This window comes from Porites lutea, chromosome 10 (assembly GCF_958299795.1).
Source record: "Porites lutea chromosome 10, jaPorLute2.1, whole genome shotgun sequence".
NCBI lineage: Eukaryota > Metazoa > Cnidaria > Anthozoa > Scleractinia > Poritidae > Porites > Porites lutea.
In genome coordinates, this window is record NC_133210.1 from 22810621 (window position 1) to 22835399 (window position 24779).

Below are 24779 nucleotides of genomic sequence, written 5' to 3' on the forward strand. Positions count from 1 at the left end.
GGAACAACTGGGCCCAGTGCTAATAGCAGTTTTAATTGAAAACTCTACAGCACTTAACTTAATTTTAACAGAGCTTTATTTATATGATTAAATTCCTGAGACAACAGAGTGCAAGAAATAAAGCTGTAGTTTGTCTACAAGTACATGGAAGAAGTACTAGGAAGTTTTAATAACAAGGACTAAGTACGCTGAATGATACTCAATTTCCCTAGATAACATTATTTTAATCAGCACTTTTTTCCAAACTTCATCTTTCACTAAATTACATTGTATGTCTGTAGAGAAAACACTGAAGAGCATCAAAAAACAATAAAATAAATATTTTTGGAAGGAACTGCTCCTTGACTGCTTGGTAGGTTTCCTAGACTGCCAACTTCTTTCAGTCTTTATAATCCCACACGTAATGGTGGAGAAACTAAAATGACACCATCACCTCTCACAAATAGCATCGGTATATTCCTTTTTGTTGTCTGTTGAAAACAAAGTCCACAGTTATCTGACAGGTAAATCTCTTCTTCCATTACAAATGGGGCATCAAAGTTTTCATTCAACTTTACTATTGATGAATGGTGATAATTACAAATTAATGGTGGGAGGGTTGTTTCCATTGTTTGAAACATAAACTACTGTATAGGCCTAGGTTTCTTATTATTTGCACAGGGTGCAGAGGAGTAATTTGACCTTGATTTCAGTTAAATTTTACAGTTGATAGCGCAAAAAGCCTTGACCTTTTACTGTAGAATCAAATATTACATTATTAACCAAAAGATTACTCTATGCTCAGTGGAAATGAATGAATGTGTAGCCCTTTGGGCAATGCATAAGAAAGCAAAGCTTTCCTGACCAAACAAGTAAGGCCCATAGATGCGGAGGCAAGGCACAAAGTGCCAAGAAGAAAAGGAGTCTCTTTACTATTTGTAAGTCACTGTAATTTGTCCGCACTCATTGCCTTCAATAGTTTTTCAGAGAATTGGATAATATTTTGCCAGATTTGTGACACAATCGCATGATAGTTAATTTTGAACAAAGGTGATTTACACTATCAAAGTATGTAAAATTTAACTGGAATTAAGACACAAATAATTCCTCTGCAGCCTGAGTTATTTGTTGTGGATTCATGGTTATTATTTTTACACATCCTGCTTTTTATTCAGTCTCAGGGAAATTCTAGCAAAATAAACACAGATTGGCTACAATGGAGACTCTGCTGTGAAAGCTGATGTATTGAACACCATATATATTCTTGGTGTTGTAGGGAGCTAGGACAAGGCATTAGGTTTGAAGTTTACAAGCAGTTCACTTTCCTGTAACACAGACAAACGCATCACCATGATTTTGATACCCAAACACCTGCATTTTTTTACACAAATGACACTCGTGTAGTCATTCTTTTTTTACTGTTGCCTAAGACAAAACAACTATAGTGTCCCCCTATAGTGTCCAACACTGGGTTATTTGGAGATTAACCTCAACACTGGATGAGGCAGAAGAACCAACAAGTTGGAAAGCAAAAAACTTTAAATTCAATTGGACTAGGTAATTGGAACAGAATTAGATTATATAATTTCTTTTATAATTATTTGATTCTATTGTAGATAAATTTACCTTGAAAAGTTCTTCATATGTTTCTTCATCGATTTCAACAGTTGTTATAGTTTCCTCTACATCACTCAGGATCATGTTAAGGTGCTGATCATAAGCCTGTATAAAAAATCACATTTAATAATAATATTACAAGTGAAAAAAAAAATTTCATTAACAAAATAACTAATAAGCACTTGCAACTTATGAAAAACGGTAAAAGCCTTAAATTCCTAGCCTGTATCGCAGGCACTCTAAACCTATGGTATAAAGCGACAGCAAATTAGTGCACAATATCAAGGTTGAATCCCTCAGAGTTGCAAAGACAAATGTCGGCATTTCTGATTGGCTAGTTTGGCAGTTTGTAATTAGTCTGATTTGAAATAAAGTGTTCACAGGCTAAACAAGACTCATAGCTTGTGATAAGAGAGAATGAGCTCATGATGGTGTGAAACATGACCTGAGAGTCAGCTTAAACAACAGAGGTTTTTCTTGCTTCCTCTCTGATAGTGTAGATTATGCAGTGTGTGGAGTATTCTAACCTCTAACAGAGAAAACCTTATTTTTGCCGCTTTGAGCTGGTCTTTTCCCTTTCATATTGAGTAATTAGTTCCTGTGGTTTTTTTTTCTGCAGATGTTTTCGGACAGGATTTTATCACAGATACAGTTAATAACATTAAATGGTTTTCTTTTACCTCGGTTAAAGCCTTAAGCTTTTTATTACCACTAAATAACCTTAAGGTTCTTTGGTTTTCTCCCAAATGCGTGGACCTGAACAGCTACATGATTTTTTTTTTAACATCATGATTTCCTGATTTGTTTTGACCCTAGAACTGTCAGCTAGATTTCAAAATATGCGGCATTGCATCTGCAGCAATTGGGAGATGCTGGAAAACCAGTCAGCATATTTACAAACCAATTTTGGCATTAGAAGGAATTCCCTCAAAGTATTCTTTTTTGTTCAGAAGAAGGCTTTCAAGTGCAAACTGCTCTTTTATAATTTACTGTAAACACTGCTTCTGTGAATTCTGACATGTCCAGCACAAGTAAGAATTGGGCCAATTGTGAGGCACATAAGAAACCCATAAGAACTTGCCTATCAGAAACTCTCACATATATCCTTGTGACTCTGCTGGACAAATGGTCTAGATCAAACATGGGCGGGCTGCGACACAGGCTATATATATCCACTATGGGTAATAATATTGGTAATCAATCAATTTTTTAATTTGCAAGACTGAAACCTCTGCCCATCAGGGCTTAACTCAGAGATTCAGGAGGTTTAATTTTGCGAGACACAAATTTCTAGGTTTTTTAATGGGTAATATAAACTTGAAATTTTCAGCACTTTAAGTCTATGGCTAAAATTTTTTTCCAGGTGAAGTCTTGGGGTATAAAAGTGCTCGAGTTTCGGTCTCGAATTTTACCACCAGGGTCTATCATGTGGCCAATGAATGCTGTTATCTTAATTGAGTGGATTCTTGTTAATATTCATCTCCTGTGACTCCAAACCCGGGAGTCTGTTATGCCAATGTGCACTTATTTTTTATAATGTTGGTTATGATCTGGGTCAAACAGCGAAAACAGTTTGAACATAAACAAACATATATGATAATGACAAAAAAGCCTGAGAAAACAGTTGACATTTTGTGACATCAACACTCGTTTCCGGCAAAATGACATCTGATGCTTCAGTATGCAATGACCAATCAGAAGCACTACCCAGATCTGGGTAGTGATACATCATCAGTATGGAATTTCTGCGCTCTTGCCTTATAGACGATATTTCATGAGGAAACCAGTGGTGGTGTCATGAAATGGCAGCTGTTTTCACAGCCTAATGTCCAATGACAATGTTGTGACAAAAATTTAAGCTAATTTGAAGTCTTCACAACCTCTTACAATATGTTTTGAGGTGTCAGACAGTTAAAACATTGAGTCACAACAAGTGCTGTGGAAATACTGTGACTGTCTAACCGAAGAATAAGTACCTTTACTCCACTAAGGCACCAGGATCAATGGCAATAACGGTTTTAACCGCTTTCAAGATATGGGCTTTCATCGAGATTTACTTTACAAAGAATATCACTTACCTCGTTCTTAATTTTTCCGTTTAATAAATGTACAATTCAGCTCTGATTTGTACTTTTTCAGTTAAGCTCTTGCTTAATAAACTTACATTTAAGCTAATTGCAGACTGCAGCGCGCTGTACTAAGTTTAAGACGGTAGAGAAGAAAAGAAGTAAAGAATTACGTACATGTAGTTTCCCCCTAAGTTCTCTGTCATTTCTTAACTTGACATAAATCCTTTCATCCAAGCTGAGACGAATAAGATCTAGTGGTTCTTCCACTGTATTCGCCACTACCTCTTCTTCCGCCATTTTCACGAGGGGAACTCGGCCGAAAGGGGAACCGACGTTCAGTGATTCATGGGAATGGCGGCAAACAAAGGACTCCCTTCATGGATAATAGAAAGACTCGAGATTGGCGGGTTTCTAGAAAACACAAACCGCAGACCTCAAAAAACGCTAGCCTGTGTGAACAGGCTCTCTGGGAAAAAAATAGTAAGGAAAGGGAAGGGAACGGGGAGGGGGGGGGGGAACTTAGGGGGGAACAGGCCTTTTCGCTTTTCCCTCTCCCTAGTACCCCGCTCGACCAAAGGCCTGTTCACAGAACGCATACCTCGAAATTTATTACTGGCGTGCCGACTTTGCCTTTTCGTCGCTTTTTTGAACTATTTTATAGCAAATGAACGATGCATGTTCACAACGCGAAGAAAATTTACGTTAACCAAAATTAACGCGAATTTTCCAAAAGTAAGGTTTACATTAGCCTGCGCGCAGACGAAATTAAACTCTGGTTAACTCCGTCTGCGAAACAGCGCCGAAATCCTTGTTCTGGACTTCCAGCTGTGTACCCAGATTTGAGTACGCACCACGATTGGCCAGTTAAAAAAGACCTTTGTTTTGTTTCTCGCAAGACTGATAATAGCCAAACAGGATGAAGGGAAATTCGAAACGCACTTCCGGTAATTCGTTGAGTCGGTTGGGGGTCCAGAACAAGGATCTCTGCCCTGCTTCGCAGACGGTACTAATCAGAGTTTAGTTATCGTCTGCACGCAGGCTAGGTTTACATACATCAACTGAACGCGTAATTTTCGAAAACAATGTGCGCCTAACTTCATTTTACGCGAATTCGCTTCAATACAAGCTTCTCAACATACATATCTCAAATAAGCAAAAAAGGCAGCAGGGAGGATGAACGGGCCAGGAAATTTTAAGAAAAAAGACTGAAGAAGTTAGCTATCCCCTCGGGGAAACGGATCAACACGAAGACCAGTCCTGGAAGACATTTTGAGCTATTTTGAACTCAATTCTTAAAGAAGAACTGTCAGATACTGACTCTGAGGCTTTGATAGAGGAACTAAATTAACGCAATTTTAAAGTGCATCGTTAATTTTCTAATAATAAGCTATACTGGGTTCGGGTTAACGGTCGAACGCACGCTTCCTTTGTTGATCTAGGATTACGTGATGGAATGCCTCAATCTTTTGAAATTTAAATCTTTTCCCCTAAGTATTCTTTGTGTTGGAATAAAATCAAAAATATAAAGCAAAATAATATATATCGACAGAGCTAGTTTTGGTGGTGTGGAGGGGATAGTTAGGAAGGCCCTACAATTTTCTTGAAAAAAAAAAATTGAACAGTAGCACCGTCTTTTTAAACATAGAAACGCTTTGCCCATTATTCTTTTTAATAGTGCTTCAGTGAATAAAAGTTAAACTCGGTAGTAAAACTCCGCGTGATTTCAAGAAGATCAACAATAAAAAATGAGCAAACACTAAACAAAACGAAAGACGTGGTTTTGGCTTTTTAAAAAAAAACTGAGTGGGGGATATAACAGTAGAGACCACGGAAAGACGTGCTAAATAGCAGTTATTCATAAATAGATTGTTATTTATTATTACCGCTTTGCGGTTTTAAGAACACATCTTATTTCCCCTTTTTGATACATAAGGAACGAGTGCGAAGATAACCCAATCGAGAGCAGGATGACCAGATAACTGTCTTAATTTTTTTTCTGAGTTTCCTCAGTCACGCGAAGCATTGCGTGACGAATTTTCCCGCGCTTTTGGGTCATGTGAGACCATGGATAATAGAAAGACGCGCCATTTGCTATCAAGGTAGCCTGTGTAGCAGGCGCCGCATTTTTTTTAAGGCTGCGCGGGTAGTCTGCCACACAGCAGACTAGCGCGAGGGCCGAGGGGAGCAGGCGAAGGGGAGAGGAGGCGCCTGCAGCGAAGGCTGCATTTTTCCTTTTTCTACGTTCTCTGGCGGTTCGTAGAATGCTATTGGCCAAGAACGCCTCCTACTGAAGGCGTCGCCAACTTGGGACAGTTCATCGCATGCAAAGGAATAGCAGTGACAGGGGCACTGAGAAAACAAAAAGAAAGAGCCGTTTACGTCAGCGACGATGGTGAATGTAGGCTGTCTTCGGTCACGGATAAAGACAACCTCAAAAATATGGCTACCTTGACTACAACCACTCATCATAAATAGTTTTCCTAACGGGCCTGGGTTTTTTGTTTGGTTTTGTTTTAGCTTTTATCCTCATCAAAGATTTTAAAAGATTGTTTGGGATTTTCAATATATTTTAAATACTTTCAGGAGTTATAGGTTATTTTCTTTTCAAATAATTTTCTTAGTCTTCCTGTCCTGAGCCCGCCTCTATTAGCGTGGTAATGGCTACCTGCAGACTAGCAAGTACTTTTTGACATTCACATAAATTTTTGGTTGTTACTGTAACGTCGTTTATATTGGCCTCTACCGAACAATCAGCTCAGTGATTTTATATTCTTCCCTAATGGATGGATCTAGTGCCTCTAATATTTTTCTGTTGTATGGGTCGTTAAAGGGTTGAAATTGTCCTGGAGAGCGAGATTGTTTATATTTTGGTCCTGTGTAAGGCCTTTTAGTACATTGTTTTATTTTCCAATAGATTTCACAATATTTTACTTATAAATTCAAAATTGCACGTCTCTTTTGTGTCCGTTTTGTTAATTCCTCGTTCATCACTTCATCTTCTTTCCGAGGATGTCGCAACCAATCAAACATCGTTACGTCACTGAAAAATTCAGGTGCGCCATTTCGCGACCGGGATCGCTGTGATCGCTGTTAACACTCTACGACTCGGTTACTGCGCGATTGAAATGTCTCACGAACCATTAAAACGATCAACTTCTGTTGGAGATAAAAGGCAATGGATTCGCCCTGATTTACCGTCAAAATGTACGTGGCACTTGGGTATAGATATTTCCGAGTCGCCTCATCAACACAACAAGACGTCGACAAAGTGAGTGAACTCAAGCAACGTTGTCGTCATGTCTCAGGTCAATTATTTGTTAAATTTCACAACTTGTTTTCTTGACTAGGGATTCGCAAGAGAAGATCCTCCCGAACATTCTTTATCGTATTGGAAAGACGCCATTAGTCAGGATAAACAACATAGGAAAGAGTTGTGGCTTGAAATGCGAGTTGTGTGAGTACTTTAATTCATGGTCTACCGGGCAATATTTTTGAAATTTACAACCTGTTGTTGAAATCTTCGTTCCCTGTATACCAGGGTGCTTACTTATTTACTCTTTTCGTTTGCTGGCCGACAAGTGAATGAAAAAAAGATCATATGTTTCTTTCTTTAAGTGGCGAAGTGCGAGTTTTTCAACGCCGGAGGCTCAGTAAAGGACAGAATTGGCCTAAGGATGATCGAGGACGCTGAGCGAGAAGGCAGAATTAAACCAGGGGATACACTGATTGAACCAACGTCAGGGAATACTGGTTAGTTTTTACGAACTGCTTTCTTTTGCTGAAGTGAGACTCAATTGTTTTTGTTCCCAAACAACGACCGCAAGACTTGAGTGAATCAAACCTGTTGTCAGCGGAAGTTTCTGAATTTTATATTCATCTGCAAGATCTGTATAGTAAAGACTTGCTTTTATTCAGCTGTCTTACTTTATATAATAATTATCAACGCTAAGATATACCGTTTTTTAATAATTTGAAAAGTAAGTGTAAAAGTAAAATGAAGTGGGAAAATGTATACTCTTTGTAGGTGTGTGCGGAGGTGTGTCTGAGGGCACTTCCGTGAAGATAAAATTCACCCATCTGTATGTTAATATGTTGAGCATTTATTAATTGGAAACTCATTTTATGTGTCTTTGATGGTCAGTGCATATACACTGTACCATGATGCCAAAAATCCCTGAGAGGTGCTATGCTAAATGTGTGATTTACTGTTAACAGGCATTGGCTTGGCTTTAGCAGCAGCTGTCAAGGGCTACCGTTGCATTATTGTTATGCCAGAGAAGATGAGCAAAGAGAAGGTGACTTGTCATTACTGTTTCCAGTCCCACACGGTTAAAGTCACTAAGTTTATGAACAGTTATAAGTCAGAGTCTTATTTGCATGGTCCGGCAATAAATTTTTCTGTACATGAAATGAGGGCTGTGAATAATTTGGGATAAATTATGTGACTCTTGCAAGAAAAAACAAGGAAATTTATAAATAATCAGTGAAGGGCAGTTTAGGCTTTTTTTTCCACAGTCCCCTTCCTTTTATTGTGGGATAATGTAAGAGCATGGTAACTTAAAGTTTGTAAATTTAATCTTCTTTCAGGTGGATGTTTTGCGGGCTCTTGGAGCAGAAATTGTCCGTACCCCAACAGAAGCCAAATTTGATTCCCCAGGTAAGTGATAAAACTGTGATGCTGGGCTTGTGAATGTAAAATGCAGATTTAAAATTTGTTTGAATTATTTTACCATTCCCATCTGTAGAGTAAATAATAGTTTATTTTAAGGCTCTGTGTCTAGATGGTTTGCATTTTGAGGGTTAAAAAAATTAATAAGTGGTTTCTTTCAATAACTGGTTTTGTCCAGTCCTCCAGTTGGGATATACTCTATATAGAACAGTATATACTACCTACAACTGAAACGAAACAGGGTGCAATGAGAGCCAGTTTAATTTACAGCCTATCATTCAGGCAAGCTGTAGCTATATGTATAGCATATACCAGCCTAAAATAATCACAACTAGCCCCAAATAGTTTTTTGATGAGGAGGATTGATTACTTTTCTTCTGTAATTTGAATTTTCCAAAAAAACTTTAAGAACGGAATTTACTAGTCCGATATATCAAAATCCACTAGCCCCAGGCTGTTGGAGCAAGCAGCTAACAACAGCTGCTAATAACATTTTTCTCAGTTAAATGCTCCCGGCATTTAATTCAAACTTGGTCTTTTGGACCTGGTGCTTATTTGAATTTGCAGTTCCTTCAGGCCTGCTATTTTTAAAGAAAAGTTGTTTAATAGGCCTTTTTTTGACAACTATGTATATGTTCTGGTTCCATTTTGTCCTTGGCTTCTAAACTCATTATCATACATTACCATCCCCAAAAACAAAGGAAAAATAGCAATATTCAACTAAGGATAAAACTGAACCACAACATACACATGTAGTCTTCAAAATAATGTGTTTATCAGTCTCACATGTGGTATGTCAGTTAGAGGCCTGGATTAATAATTGTGTGGTTGCAGAAAATATCCATATCCCACCATGGAGGGAATTTCACTTAGGACCCCCCCCCCCCTCCCACCTCCCTGGATTTTCCATATTTGTAAGGGACTGATGACCCCCCCTTTTTTTTTCACAAAGTAAGACAAAGACCCCCCCCCCCCACCCCTCTGGAAAAGTTTATTTTCACGAAAAAAGGTTATCAAAGTATTAAGAACAGCGCCGTTTGCTGCTATGCAATGGTTTTCATTTAATTTTATTGAGAGGTCTCAAATTAGAACACAGTAAACTACCTACAAAGCAACCTAAACTACAAAATATTGCTTATCCCTTTATCCCCTAAAGTTGTATCTGTCAGTTTACCTTGATAAGCAAGCTTACGAGTTTTTTCCAAAATGGCAGGTAGCCGTCTCCACGGCTGTAATAGGGAGTTTATGCAACAACGACGGCGACGGCTACGGAAACGTCACTTAAAAAGTGAATTTGCACTGCCTTAAACTTAATAGCCCTTATTCAAACTTTTCTGGAGTTGAATTCTAAAGGACTGCATCAAAGTCCAGGAAAAGAAAAAGAAAGTTGTTGTCTTTTGTTCCCGTCCTCGACAAAACATGAAATTAGGCAGTTTTATGTTGCAGTCATGCAACAACTGCAGAGCAATGTACAAAAAAGCCTGATGCACGTACAAAGTTGTTGTTTTAATTGGTTGTCTAAACCAATTACTTTTTTGCTATTCTTGTTGCCGTCGTTCTGTAAACTCCCTAATGTTGATGGAATTAATGCCATTTCAACATGAATGTACGATCGCGAGCACATCAAACTTTCAAAAACAAAATTAAGGGAAAACAAAAACGAGAATAAAAACTCTAGATTCTGAAATCATAGACTACAAGTAGTCCCCATTTTTCCTCAGGAATAGTAGAGCAAGCGAAACATGAGCGAGCATGAAAATCACCCAGCGTGAGAAAAGCGAGACGCGGTGGGGACGCACAGGCCTCATCTTGCTTTTCTTGTGTGGGGTGATTTCATGCGCGCTCGCATTTTGCTCGCTCTACTATCCCTAAGAAAAATGGGGACTACTCATAACCTACTGAGATCATTACATCATATACCTTCTGCTTCTTGAAGCGAAACTTTCAGTGTTGTACTGTTTTTCGATCGACTGACGTGACACCACGATCCAACCCAAGAAATGTAGCTTATCGTACCCGAACTATGTAACTACACATGTCACATGTTTAGGTCTCTAAGGTAACAAGTAATGGCGGTCAATATTATGCACATGACAAGTTGAGTTTTTGTTGGCCTAACAGAGGAGGCTAATTCCTTTGGATTCGCATGCATAACGCTTTTGGAAGAAAGAAAACCTGGTTTAGATGAAAAAACAATCATAAATGATATAGTTAAACTTTTATATGTCTTCCAAAATGATCTACCAGATCAGTAAGTAGCAATTTTCGTACTGAGTTCGAATTTAACCCCGTGGAAAGCGATTTTTATCGTCCAACCCTGCTCCACTCTTGAATTTCCTAGGCCTCTGTATTCCCCCCCCCCCACCCACACCCCCTCGGAATTTCCAATCCCCTCTGTGGTGGGGGTATGGATACTTTCTGGAACCACATATTGCATTTGCACATAAAATGTATCGTGTTTACTGATATTTTTATGTTGCTTGTTATTTTATTTCGTAGAATCGCACATTGGTGTTGCACAGAGACTGAATGGTGAAATACCAAATTCTGTCATCCTTGATCAGGTACGTTTTTCAAATTCTATATCTATAACAGAGTAGATTATTTTAGATCAATTCTCCAATTACACTCAATGTGTTGTTTCATAAAACATTATATTCCTTTCTTTAGTATCGCAACGCAGGCAATCCACTAGCACATTATGATACTACTGGACAGGAAATACTTGACCAATGTGATGGTATGTGTGATTATAAAAATTTCTACGCAAAAAGGGGTTTTATCAACCTAGTCAATCTACACTTGTCATATAATTTTTTAAGTCTTTTTAATGTGGAAAGTTGATCTTATCAACTTAGTTGATAAAACCAAAGTTTTTCATTTCTCTCCCTCACTGATGCAACACCCCACAATTTCTTTAGAAACTATCCTGTTTGGGTAAATGGATAAATGAACTGGATTTTTGGGAATTATTGAAATGGATGGCAGTCACTACACAAAATATTATGTAATAAAAAAGGTATGAACAGAATGGGTGGAAATGATGGGATGGTGAATAGTATGAGGTGGACAGTCTAGGATGGATAACATGGAATGGATCGAATGGCAGCACCAATTCAGCTTCTCAAATAAAGGAGGCTCATGAACAAACCTGATTTAATGTAAACAACACTGGGGCAGTAATACAGCCATTAGATTTAATTCATTCATTTTTCACTTGAATTCAGGTCATCAATTACGACTTTGAGTTCAGTTTGGAATTTATATACACAAGTGTGTTTTTCAAAAAGTACATGTACAGGCTCATGCAATATGAACTTTAATATCATGCAGCTTTGCACACTGGCAGTTTGTCCGCTTGCAAACTTTAAGGCACTGCCCAGCTTCCTGCAAGCAGATTGTGGCACTTGATTGGTTCTTATATACTTCTGTTGTTTATTAGTCAATCACAGTTTTCTTTCTTTAAGAAATACGCATTTTATTTCCTTATTTTTGCATTATGTTTCCTTGTTTTTGCACTGTGTTTACTAAAAACTGCAGTGCTCTCAGCCAGTCAGATTCAATAGATTTTTTCACATTTGTTATTATAATTATTAGATTAATAATAACACTATTTCAAAAATTATTGGCACTCTTTCATTTTAATTATCACTAAGAGTGGTTATTCATTATTGCATGGTTGTTATTGGCTATTAGAGTCAATAAGAGATAACCTCCTTTTCAGTGTTACATGCCACTAGTGTTAATTCACTAATATCATAGGTGACGAATTACTCCTTAATTTTGACGCGAAATTTCAGTGTTAATTTGTCATTTTACATGTGAAATTACAAAATTGCCATGGCAACCTTCCGTACGTCTCAGGCCCCGTTCATACTGAGATCGCTTAAATGAGATCGAACTGAGATTTAAGATTGGTACTGAGATCGGTTCGAAATCACATGAGGACCTGTTCACACTGACGCCTTCTAATTAGACAAATAATTCCTAACTTGGGAGGTCTAAGCAGTTTGTTTACCCTCTGGCTTCACATGAGATAAGTTACGTGAAACTGCCCGGCTTTCCTTTTCGGGCGTTTCCTGACTTCTCACGGGAATCTTTTTTTTTTTTTTTCAATAATAAGAGTTGATTTATGCTTAGGGAGCGTATATCGCATTATGGAATGCAGGCGGGCAGTTTGGAGAACTCGAAAGAAGCAACTATAGCTTATTGACTGCTCTCAAGACTTCCCAAGTGCACCACATAGCCGAGAAAATCGCTTTCTTATTGATTAACTGCAAAATTCTCGTAACGCGCAGCACAGACAAACAAACGCCTCTATTGGCTGGTTACAAACAAGCCACAATAGTCTAGTTTGAAAGAAATTTTTTTTTAAAAACTGACAGTGAAAATGTGCTTATTTATTCGTTAACGTTTATTCGTAAGAAGACGTGGAGTATGGTTTGGATTCGTTAAAAAGATGTTTAGGCGAAATCCAGAAAATTAGTCTCTTTTAATAGGGAAGACGACTGTCATCCTTCATTAAGCTTATATTAATTTTATTACGAACAATGGAAGAAGTCTTACATGTACTGCCTGGTCTAAGGCTTCTTGAGGGAACCATGCAGCTGTTCAGTGTTTTTGTTACTAATAAATTTAAGCTTATGTCTTCTTGTGTAATTTGTCTTGTTATTGCAAGAGAAATTTTCCTACCTCAGCCGGGTTGTTCGGTTATAAAAAAAGTGCATGATTTTTCGCTATTACTTTATAATTAACTTGTTTTCAAAATAAAAAAAAAATGTTAAAAACGGAGGGCACTTTATAGAAATTGGATAACAGCAAACTCTTCAGACTTTTCAGCGACTCAGACTCTATTATTTTCGAAACATTTTCACTGCTTTTGCTGTTGGTTTGAGTGGCTAGAAGCTCAATTCCAAAAAATCGAGGAAATTCTTCAGCACTACCGTCGATTTTTGGACACTTGATTGAGAAAAAGAGATGTAAATCCGAGTTTCATAGACACAGCTTTTAGATGTTTCGGCCGGACTTTTTTCAGCACTGCTTCCAGTCACGTTCAAGAAAACCCCTGTTTCTTTACAGCTTTTGCGATGTCCGTATAAACGTCTGCGTTTCGGTGACTTTTGTCTATTTTATCTTGAATCCGACAGTTACCGTAAGCAACGATAAGAGCTCTGGCCTGTCTCCACCGTTCTCTCTCTCTTTTTTTATGTTTTCACAGGCATTTTTTGCAGCTTGAAAAATAAAAGTCCTCAGCGCAATTGGCTTGCTCAATGAGAAAAGGCTACAAAGCTAGATCGCTTTCAGGACACGTTTGCGTTCTCACTCAGCACGGAATAGCGTGGATCGATCTCGGACCAATCTCAGACCACCTCCTGAAGCGATCCAGATTGGATTGATCCCAGATCGATCTCAAAAAAGTGCGAACGTTCACATTCAGCTCGTATAAAGGCCAGATCAATCTGAGATCAATCTAGCCCCTAAGTGTGAATGGGGCCTCAGTGTCAAGATGGCGACGAAGTTTTAAAATGCCGTGAATGAAGATGTCAGGGCACAAAAAGACGCTTTAGAAAACCTGAACACACAAGAGAACATCAAGAAGGATTCTAACAGGTATTTTGCCGAAATATTCTGAAAAATTCTGAACTTTTTAAGCCAAATTTAAGGTCTAAACATTTGAGAGAAAGGAGCTCTCGATCAATATGATCCAGGATAAACACGTCAAAAATCCAAGATTGCTAATGTAATTCGTCACCCATGATATTAATAGGTAATCAAATGGTATACTCGTGAAATAAGGAAATAATTTCACTTGCGTTTTGTCCAAATCCTAATAATTTCCCGAGCCTTTAAACAAAACGCGCGTGAAATTATTCCCTAATTTCACTCGTCAACATTTATTTACACATACTAATACCTTAGCTGCTGCTTGTTAATTAATGTCATAATTAGACCTGTCGGTCTCAATCATTCACTTATTATAATTTTCAGTAGATTCAGTATTTCCCACTATGTGTCCTATACATGTACGAAATGCATCAGGGCAAAACAGAAAATCACCATTCTTTTGTGTGGGTGTTTTCTCTATAGTATATACTGAATGTTTCTTTCAAAGGAATTTAGTGTGTTCTTTTGCATGTCCATTGTAAGTTACTTCAGGGCTTAGGCTCTCTTCATTTTTTAGACACCATCACCCATAGAGCAACCTCTTTTTCCTTTACTATAAGGGTGTGGTAGCTAAAGAGAGATGTGACTTTATCGCATTAGCTAGATTAGCTAAAATATAAGGGTTGTTTGTGAGCCTATCTGCCATTCAGAAAATGATAATGTCTTAATTTCAAAGGAATATTACAGTGTATTTTGGCGATTTAATTCTGGTTTAAGTCATCTTTATCTAATATCAAAGTTTTCAGACCCTAAGTGCCTGTGAATTTAAAGCATTTCCGAGTATTCAATGTTCAAAAGTTCACTGGAGAAGCATATCCTCAGACTGTCCTAGAATGAAGGATCATTATTTTGGATGTGATCTACTTTACAGGAACTTCCTTCTACTTCAGACCTAAAAAAATAACATAGGTAATACGCCTGTCATTTTAGGTAAAGTTGACATGGTTGTTCTTGGTGCTGGTACTGGTGGCACTATAACTGGTGTGGCAAGAAAACTCAAGGAAAAATGTCCAAATGTGAAGGTGATCAATATTTTGAAATAGTTTTGTAAATAATATGCCCGTAGTTGATGCTAATGCTGCTAATGCTGTAGTTTGTAGAGGATTGAAACTACACTGTATGATTTGCCATGTTTGAAAGTCCAGTACACACAGTATATAGCTTGCAGGGGATATTTAAGAATATTAATGTGATATGGTACTTTTCAGGTGATTGGTGTTGATCCTCATGGGTCAATCCTGGCTCAACCGGAGGAACTCAATGATTGTGACAACCCAATCTATCATGTAAGTTCCAAGCTAAAAACTTTAATTGAACTTTAAGAACTACAGACCAAGTTAAGATTTCTTTATTTTTTGCTAAGTGTCCATAACATTTATAAGATCAGATCCCACTTAATATAACCGAACAGTACTTAAGTTAGTGTGGTACATGTATGCTTCCTAAACCCTAGGTGTGCCTATTAAGCATTTTCTATTGCACAAAAAAAAAAACAGTGAAAAGAAAGAGATGGTAAAATACTACATTTTATCTGTTTTCTCGTAGGTAGAAGGTATTGGCTATGACTTTGTACCTACTGTTTTGGACCGCAGCGTTGTTGACAAATGGTATAAAGTTGGTGACAAGGAAGCATTCACTTTTGCCAGACGACTTATTAGAGAGGAAGGACTGCTTTGTGGTAAATATGTTAAGTCAGACTCAATTAGGGGAATGTTTTTGCTGTCAGGCTTTTTGGTGGATATTATTATCAACTAATTTGTGTTTTGTTGTTATATTAGGTGGCTCATGTGGAAGTGCTATGGCTGCTGCTGTGCAAGCAGCACAGACTCTGGGGGAGGGACAGAGGTGTGTTGTCCTGCTGCCGGACTCTGTCCGCAACTACATGTAAGGCAAAGTATTCTCCACCTTGTAATAAAAATAATATTGCTTAGGAATGTCTCTGGGTACAATTTCATGTACTTTTAAAGCATGTGATTCCTTAAGAATCATGAGTTTAATGTTAATGTATTTTAATTTTTTTTTAATTTTTAGGTCCAAATACTTGAGTGATGATTGGATGGAAGACAAAGGATTCCTTGAAAAAGAGAGAAAAGAAGATAACAACAAGTTTTGGTATGGAATATATTGTTGTTCAATTTTATTCAAGGTTTAATGTGTATTGTCCCTCTTTCACTTAAACTCATTACCATACTTAACTATTAAATTGACAAAAAAATAAAACGTTTACCAAGGATAAAATTGAATGTTATTTCTAAATGGAAAAATATTTTGTTTACATATATTTATTGACAATATCTCTGCTTTGGAATGAACCATGGCATGGTTTATTTTAAAGCAGAGATGTTGTCAGTGACTTATACTTTTCTTTTTTTGAGATAGTAATTATGTTTCCAAGATAGGAGTAATCATATCATGGTTGACACAGGTCAGGAAATTATCAGGGCAGGGGAAAGTACATAGGAAATCTCACTTCTAATAAGGGAAAATTTAAGTCTTTGAAAGAAGTCAGTGAAAAGTGAAATTTAACGAGTACATATTTATTCTCTTCCCTCTTCTTTAATTGTTTTCTAACATTTAAAATTCTTTTGTGCTTTTTACCGACATGAATCTTGTTGCGGGCGACAAGAGGAACCCGCAATCCTAATGTCCAAGTTGTTATTGGGCATGCATCATATGTAGCCAGCATTCGTTTGGACTTCCACTAAGAATGAATGGAAATACACAGAAAGCAATTTGAACACGCGCCTTTCGACCCTCTACCCCCTCATAATTTGATCACGCGTATTTTGACCATCTGTTACGTGAAACCTATGCAAAGGACAGCATAACCTTTGGTTATTACTGGTGGTATTGGTAAAATATTGTTCATGAAATTGAACAAAATGCTGATATGCTGGGTTTTCAAGAATGTCAATCCCTTTTGCACGTTATGTTAAGGAAGTATCAATTCATGTACACTGCACGTGACTTGCTGAAAGCATGAATAAATGAGTGAAGAGGATGGCTCTAAGAAGAGGGCTGAGTCCGTTATCAGGACTAATTTGTGCAATTGTTTATTCAGTTGGTCAGGGAAATTTTACATTTGTCAGGAAAAAAGTCAGGGAATTTCAGAAACCTCTGGCTGTGGCAACCATGCATATCCTTACCCGACTGATGTGGTGATGTATTAGTCGAATTTCTACTTCCATCCAACAATAATTTCAGTACTTTAAAACTTCTACTTGATTTTATTATTATTTTCCAGGTGGTGGACAAAGAAAGTTTCGTCCCTTAACTTACACACTCCACTAACAGTACTGCCAACTGTTACCTGTCAGCAGTCTATTGACATAATGGACAAGTATGTTTCTTAGCAGTATAATTAAAGTCCTAGTGGGGTGTCTATCTTTACAGCAACTGAATTGCACCAAGCATGCACGCATTTATTTCTTTGGCTTATTTATTCCACAGCTAGTGTCTTAATTTGTTAACAAAATAAGAATTTCTTAGTGTCATTACTATAAAGAACACAACTTAATCAGAACTTTTAAATCTGTGTAAAAAAAGTATTTACAGGAGATCTGCCATTTGAATAATTTTACGGCGACATTTAGTATTTCTTTCACTATTTAAAGGTAGATTCCTTAGGAAGATTATTTAGCTGTACCAAACGCTGGCTGCATTAATATTTGTTTAAATGATATTTGGATAGTCTGTCACGCACTTCATAGATTGTAAAGACAGCGGGCAAGACAGAACCAGGGTGGTATTTTATTTTGGCGCTATCTCCATTGAATGTTTCGACACTGGTTACAGAGCCCGTAGTTTTAAGAAAAAGAGTAACTTTTAATAGATGTATTCTTTCCTTGTCTGAATTACTGCTATCCTCTCAAGAATTTCCCAGATAAATTGCTGAAACTACTTGTCAAGAACGTCTTACCCTACGACAAATATATATATATTCGCTAAAGCAATTGTTTTCATCCTCTACCTAAGACTAATTTCGTCAGCGAAATTCTTGAATTCGTTTATTCATTTATTTGTCAATTTCTTTATTTTGCAGGGAATGTTTTGATCAAGTTCCAGTAGTCAACGATGCTGGGTAAGGGTGGATAAAGAAATACGGATTTTTATTTTGAGCTGTGCTTTGTTTGGCTGGTTTAATTCACTGCTGTTCTTTCCTTTGAATCAGAGCTGTAATGGGAATGGTTACTCTTGGTAACATCATGTCGCAGATTTTAAGTGGAAGAGTCACTCCTGAGAGCCCAATAGTTAAATGCATCTACAAGAACTTTAAAAAGGTGAAATAGAGACATTCCTGAGATTATTGTTTATTTTCTATTCGAGCACCTGCTGTGGAAGCCATATTCCATATAACTAACAACCAGCGTGCTAGTCTAATAATATCCGTTTTGGATGGCTTATAAGGCAAAGTCGTGTTTATTTTTCAGGTTACACTAGACTCCAGTCTTGGTAAATTGTCATGTATTCTTGATCTTGATCATTATGCTGTTGTAGTCCATAGTCAGCGGCTCTGTAAGTATGACATGCATGCATTCATAAACTAAGTAAACTTGTTTTAGAAACAGTCAGCTTCAACTGATCAACTTTCTAAGCCTGTAAGTCAAGAGTAAAAACAACAATAATTGACAACAATAACTGAACTGAACTGTTTGGTCTGAAATTATGCTGGTGATTTCATAATTAGACTGTTCAGTCCTCAGTTTTTCCGTAAGATCATCCAGATCGAGCGCTTTGCGTTACGGGCTGCCATCTTGCATGAGTGTCAAAACTACTTAGGGAACGGGGGAATACTCGAGTCATAATCGGAGCTATAATCTCCGACGCCCGGCCCCTCGGTACATTTTAAAATCAAGATACCCGTGACGGTAAGACGCAGTATATCTAAACGATCTTACGAAAAAATAGGGGACTGTGAACAGTCTATTTCAAAATCAAAGAAGCGCGCAGCGTGAGTACCATTTGAAAGCAGAAGTGTGATTTCACACCAAAATTGAACTACACGAAGTTCAATTATGACTTAAGTGATTACTTCCATTGTAAAATCACGCCAACATTGGATGTTAGACAATAACAATATTCTATTGATCTAGCACCAGCCGGTTTATAAATAAGCGGAACCGGAAACTCTTTTTTGTCTCATTTTGTATGCAAAAAAGGAGCGGTTTTGAACAGATGCGACGAGCGAGTCACCTCATGACTCTGTATAAGTTACTCCGCAGAGAGCCCATCAAATGCAAGGATATGATTCATAATTTCACATTGAATGTAGTAAAGGTATGAAATGCCAAGACTTAATTAACAACTTATTTCACTGAAGTCCGACAGCCATAGGTAGTTACTGTGGAGTACGATTGTTCTCAGATACATACTTACTGTGATCGTTTTGGCTTGTTAGATAACGATAAAGGAAAACTGGACCAGAAAGAAATGATATTTGGAATTGTCACCCGCATTGATCTGTTAAACTTCATCACTTTGGGTCAACAAGGAGAGGCGACTTCAAATGGAGAAGTGTAATCTGAATTTCCAACCTGCTGTTTCTAAGAGGAACAAGACAAGAATGCTGGCTATTGCTTTTCACTTTGTTGAGCGAGATAGGAATGAACGAACCCACTGCTTCTCCCTAGTTTCCAAAGTTTCCACTCTGTTACATGGTCGTAGCCCGTTTGTTCCTTTAACTTGCATGATTGACATTCTACGACTTTCAGCAGTCTGTTGATGGAAAGACAGTCCAATTTCACGTTTCATCCTCATGTTTACGTGAATTACTTTAAATCACCCTGGAAATGGAGCATTCCTTTATTGTAGCTTTGAAGAACTAAGAAAATAGGGTCATCAGATGTTTGCAAAGTATTTAAAAAACTTTACTAGTACTAGTAAAAATATTTTTAGCAAAAAACTTTAACAGTGAAAGTTAAACAAGCAAATTTATTAAATTACATAATGTATACTAATAAATGGAAAAACGGGCAAAAAAGAAATGACTTTTTAGCTAGAAAATGCATTTATTAGTATTTTAAAAAATATATACTAATAAATGGAAAAACGGGCAAAAAAGAAATGACTTTTTAGCGAGAAAATCGTTTATTAGTATTTAAATAACATATACTAATAAATGGAAAAACAGGAAAAAAAATGACTTTTTAGCGAGAAAATGTATTTATTAGTATTTAAATAATGTATAATAATGAAAGAAAAAAGGCATTTTAGACAGAAAAGGAACGGACAAAACAGTTCGAAAGCAGGAGAGAAAGAAAGCTACTTTCTACTGTTCTTTTGTCTCACTTAACAGTAGATACTTAGTGGAAGTTTCAATTGGTAATTTGTTTTCCCTCTGTGATTGTGAAACCCCGGTTTTGGCTCCACGTACCCTTTACTTCCTCCTAAATTTATAATTTTTTCCCTCTCTATCTGTCATCTGTTGCAACCCTATACAAGGTAATTTAGTTATTGTAACTACTCAGCTCGTTTAGCTCTTTTTGCTATTCTGAGTAGTTTTTTGCCTGATCTCTTTTAATTTAAGCTGTTCTTGTAAGTTTTAAGTTGGCAAAATAGAAAGGTTGGTTGGTTGGTTGTTGTTGTTGTTGTTGCTATTTCGGTGGGCGGGATCTCTAGTCTACCCAGAAGAAAAGCTGTGTTTTTTCTCAGTCACGCTGTTCGCTTCCACATTTTCACCTTCCCGGCCCAGCCCATTTCTGTGCAGTTAGGAAATAAAAAAGGAGGCTTTTTTTCTGGTGCATTAGACAACGGGGTTGAAAGAAATGTAAAGAGACGTTAATTGACCTCTTTTAAAATTGCGTTATTTCCCATAAACGTTACCCTGTAACAACACCCACCTTTTGGAAACACCAGACAACTTTGAATGGCTATGAATGAGGTTAAATATAGGCTTTACAAAATGCGCTCATCCCCAATCTTCCGTTGCGAAATCCACAACCAACAACACTGACTAGATATGAACAACAAGAGATCAGAACAATTATAAGGCAAATACCCTGCACCCATGTAATCATTAAGAACTTTTAAATATAACGAGACAACGATTGCGACCAGGAACAAAGCTGTTACTGTTGTTTGGGTAAACGTGAAGCTTACTTTGCTGGTCCATAAATGTAATCAATTGTCTCCCGGGGTCTGCTAGAGACATCGAGTAACGCTTTTTTATTAGAGTCTATATCTGATAAATTGTAGAACGTTTCGCAATTCCATTGTCTTTTCTGGGCGAGGGAATAAACGTAGTCGCCTTGTTCCATTTAGAGTTCATAAATCTCGCTAGCGTTCAGAAGTCACACAGGTTTTTGCCGGTGAAAACAAAAGACTGTGACAGGCCTACACGGACTCCCCTCGTGAGTTGCGATAGCGATGCATTTTAGCCTTCAATTATATTTTCAACGAGCGTGTCTTTTAGAGATTTGCCTCTCTTATATGATATAATCGGAGGTTTAGTACAGATGCTTTTCAGCAACGGCTGGTTTTGTATTACAACCCAGTTATTCATTAAAATTTCTTTTAGGCCACCTACTGCCGGGTGATATGTCGTGACAAATGGCTAAATTTTCGTTTGAGTCTTTTTTCTTTGTTGGAGAGCCAACCTTCTGTCCTCGAAGCGGACTCCTGTTAGGGACCTCTCGATGAAGTTATTAGGATATTCGCGCGCTTTGAGGCGCAGTTTGAAGTTTGCGAGGCACTCTTCAAAAGTAGTTTGTGAAGAGTTTGTTCTTAGGAGTCTCGTCGCTTCGCCTTCGATAAAACCTCGTTTTACACCCGGAGGGTGGCAGGAGGTGAAATACGTGTATTGGAAGGTTTCTGTCGGCTTGTAGTGGGTCTTGATGTCGAGGATAGAGTCAGTTTGAAATCTATCCCCTTTGTATATTATTGCGTCAAGGAAAGTAATTTCGTTCTTTGAAATTTCAGCTGTAAATTTGATTGAAGGGTGGAACTGGTTAACTTGTTCAATGAACAAATTGATGTCTTGCTTGCTTTTATTCCATAGGAAGAAAACGTCATCGATGCAACGTTTCCATTCTATTGGCTTGATTCTGCTTTGGTAGATGAGTTTTGTTTCAAATTCTACCTTGGTTCCTTATAAAAGTTTGTTGTTATATAAGCAAAGTATGGCTCTCTACTGAATAAATATTAAGTAAATAAATGAAAAACCAAAAACTTAAAAAGAATATATACTCAAAACAATATTAACCCTGTTCAGACTGGGCATTTCTTGTTTCCTGCGACCGGGTTAGGAGGGGGGGAAGGGGGACTCATGCACTTTTCGCCCGTTCCACCATTTACTATAAAATAGTGTTAAGATACTAGTAAATGAAAATCTCGCTAAAAGGTCAAGCCTTTTTGGCCCGTTCCACCATTTACTAGTAAATAGTGTCAAGATACTAGTAAATGAAAATCTCGCTAAAAGGTCAAACCATTTTGGCCCGTTTCACCATTTACTAGTAAATAGCGTCAAGATACTAGTAAACGAGAATCTCACTAAAAGGTCAAGCCTTTTTGGACCGTTCCACAATTTACTAGTAAATAGTGTCAAGATACTAGTAAATGAAAATCTCGCTAAAAGGTCAAGCCTTTTTGGCCCGTTCCACAATTTACTAGTAAATAGTGTCAAGATACTAGTAAATGAAAATCTCGCTAAAAGGTCAAGCCTTTTTGGACCGTTCCACAATTTACTAGTAAATAGTGTCAAGATACTAGTAAACGAGAATCTCGCTAAAAGGTCAAGCCTTTTTGGACCGTTCCACAATTTACTAGTAAATAGTGTCAAGATACTAGTAAACGAGAATCTCGCTAAAAGGTCAAGCCTTTTTGGACCGTTCCACAATTTACTAGTAAATAGTGTCAAGATACTAGTAAATGAAAATCTCGCTAAAAGGTCAAGCCTTTTTGGCCCGTTCCACAATTTACTAGTAAATAGTGTCAAGATACTAGTAAATGAAAATCTCGCTAAAAGGTCAAGCCTTTTTGGACCGTTCCACAATTTACTAGTAAATAGTGTCAAGATACTAGTAAATGAAAATCTCGCTAACAAGTCAAGCCTTTTTGGCCCGTTCCACAATTTACTAGTAAATAGTGTCAAGATACTAGTAAATGAAAATCTCGCTAAAAGGTCAAGCCTTTTTGGCCCGTTCCACCATTTACTAGTAAATAGTGTCAAGATACTAGTAAACGAGAATCTCGCTAAAAAGTCACGACTTTTTCGCCCATTCCACAATTTACTAGTAAATAGTATCAAGATACTAGTAAATGAAAATCTCGCTAACAAGTCAAGCCTTTTTCGCTCGTTCCACCATTTACTAGTAAAATGAAAATCTCGCTGAAAGGTCAATTCTTTTTCGCCCATTCCACAATTTACTATTAATTTGTGTCAAGATACTAGTAAACGAGAATCTCGCTAAAAAGTCACGACTTTTTGGCCAGTTCAACAATTTACTAGTAAATAGTGTCAAGATACTAGTAAATGAAAATCTCGCCAACAAGTCAAGCCGTTTTCGCCCATTCCACAATTTACTAGTATAATTTACTTATATACCATGAAATGAATTTCGCGAAAAGTCATATCTTTTGTGCCCATTTTTCCATTTATTAGTATACAGTAATATTAAGAAAATCAATGAAAAATATTTTTCACTGTTAAAGAATTTTGAAAATTTTTTTTTTTACTAGTACTAGTAAAGTTTTTTAAAAACTTTGTAAAAATATGAATTCCCAAGAAAATAGACTTTTACAGCAGTGAAGAGCAAATGACTCAAGCACTTGTTGTTCTGATAATTGAAATATTGAGACTGATGTGACTACAGCTCAGCCAAAATTTTTTTGCCTTGCCTCAATGGAAATAGGCATCTTACTGCGTTTGCGCTATTTATGTCTTATAATTTATTGGCACTCGTGTGTGAAAGCACATTAATTTATTTCTTTTTGAAACGGAACAGAGTCAGTGTATGCGTAGAGCATTTAGAATACTCTTGAATGTTTATTAGTCATATGGATAACTGAACACAGACATGAGGTCAAGGCGGCTGAGTGTGCAAGGCTTATTTTTTTCTTTAAATAAGGATTAAGCCCTTTTCTGTTGCACAGTGTGAACCAACCAATATGTCACTGTCTCGACTGAAAAAAAGATCGCTTAATAATTATTGTATGGTCAAGAGGTGTACGAAGCATTATAAATTTGTTCTTGACACCTCGTTAGAAAACGCGCAAAGAATTTAGGTTTAGATAAATATAGTATCTTAGTTGACGGCAGGTCCAATCTATATTTTTTCCGCGGATATTTTGTATGATTCTTGGCATTTAAGATTTCAAAATTAGGAATTGTTAGCTATGAGAATCCTCTGAGGCACCGAACGAATCAAGTTCTGCAAAGGCTCTTAGCTCTTAAAGGAGCCACGTCACGCCACTGTCCGCATCTTGAGATAATTAGCCTAAGTTTTTCATGGGCGTTATAATCATGCCCGGGGGGGGGACTCCGCATATCAAAGGGGTGGGAATGTTCGTCGGAAATTTTGAATTAAACCCCTAAAGGAGACCGATCTGGGCGTGGCCCAAGCTTTTTTTGACCCCTAAAAGAGACCATGTTAAAACACAGACAAATGGGAAAAATTGGATTATATGAATGAGTAAATAAAACGAATTAAAAATATACATATCAGATATATATTTTATATTTTTTCGCGTGCAACCCTAAACGAGACCTTCATGGCTAAAAATTTGCCCAGAACACCCTAAGTGAGACCCAAATCCGAAATTTACACCCCTAAGCGAGACGACGA

The 24779-nt window shown here is 37.3% G+C and overlaps 2 protein-coding genes across 3 annotated transcripts; one reads left to right on the top strand and one right to left on the bottom strand.

Annotated features, from left to right (window-relative positions):
- Positions 1–60: 60 nt before the first annotated feature.
- On the bottom strand, positions 61–3998 carry LOC140950004 (U6 snRNA-associated Sm-like protein LSm3). Its single transcript, XM_073399160.1, has 3 exons — positions 3840–3998; positions 1606–1701; positions 61–470 (listed from the first exon to the last, which is right to left on the bottom strand). Exons 1-3 carry the CDS (start codon positions 3960–3962, stop codon positions 387–389), a joined length of 303 nt encoding a protein of 100 aa, XP_073255261.1. The 5' UTR covers positions 3963–3998; the 3' UTR covers positions 61–386.
- Positions 3999–6688: 2690 nt separating this feature from the next.
- Positions 6689–19869, top strand: LOC140950212 (cystathionine beta-synthase-like protein). Of its 2 annotated transcripts, XM_073399414.1 has the most exons (17): positions 6693–6933; positions 7013–7119; positions 7281–7415; positions 7881–7960; positions 8253–8322; positions 10834–10898; positions 11005–11074; positions 14929–15020; positions 15207–15284; positions 15544–15676; positions 15777–15882; positions 16030–16110; positions 17243–17338; positions 18041–18079; positions 18170–18278; positions 18429–18513; positions 19397–19868. In XM_073399414.1, the coding sequence occupies exons 1-17, from the start codon at positions 6791–6793 to the stop codon at positions 19516–19518; spliced, it is 1611 nt and encodes a 536-aa protein (XP_073255515.1). In that variant the 5' UTR covers positions 6693–6790; the 3' UTR covers positions 19519–19868. The 2 variants fall into 2 exon arrangements, with proteins under 2 accessions (XP_073255516.1, XP_073255515.1); XM_073399415.1 differs by lacking the exon at positions 18429–18513 and having other exon boundaries at positions 6689–6933; positions 19397–19869.
- The last annotated feature ends 4910 nt before the right edge of the window (positions 19870–24779 follow it).

Excerpts from the sequence above, each read along its gene's own strand:
- LOC140950004 (XM_073399160.1), bottom strand. The coding sequence starts at position 3,962 with ATGGCGGAAGAAGAGGTAGTGGCGAATACAGTGGAAGAACCACTAGAT. Across the intron at positions 1,702-3,839 it reads AACTTAGGGGGAAACTACAT|GCTTATGATCAGCACCTTAA; the intron begins GTACGTAATTCT and ends TTTTTTATACAG. Across the intron at positions 471-1,605 it reads CATATGAAGAACTTTTCAAG|ACAACAAAAAGGAATATACC; the intron begins GTAAATTTATCT and ends TGTTTTCAACAG.
- LOC140950212 (XM_073399414.1), top strand. The coding sequence starts at position 6,791 with ATGTCTCACGAACCATTAAAACGATCAACTTCTGTTGGAGATAAAAGG. Across the intron at positions 7,961-8,252 it reads AGAAGATGAGCAAAGAGAAG|GTGGATGTTTTGCGGGCTCT; the intron begins GTGACTTGTCAT and ends ATCTTCTTTCAG. Across the intron at positions 10,899-11,004 it reads ATTCTGTCATCCTTGATCAG|TATCGCAACGCAGGCAATCC; the intron begins GTACGTTTTTCA and ends TCCTTTCTTTAG.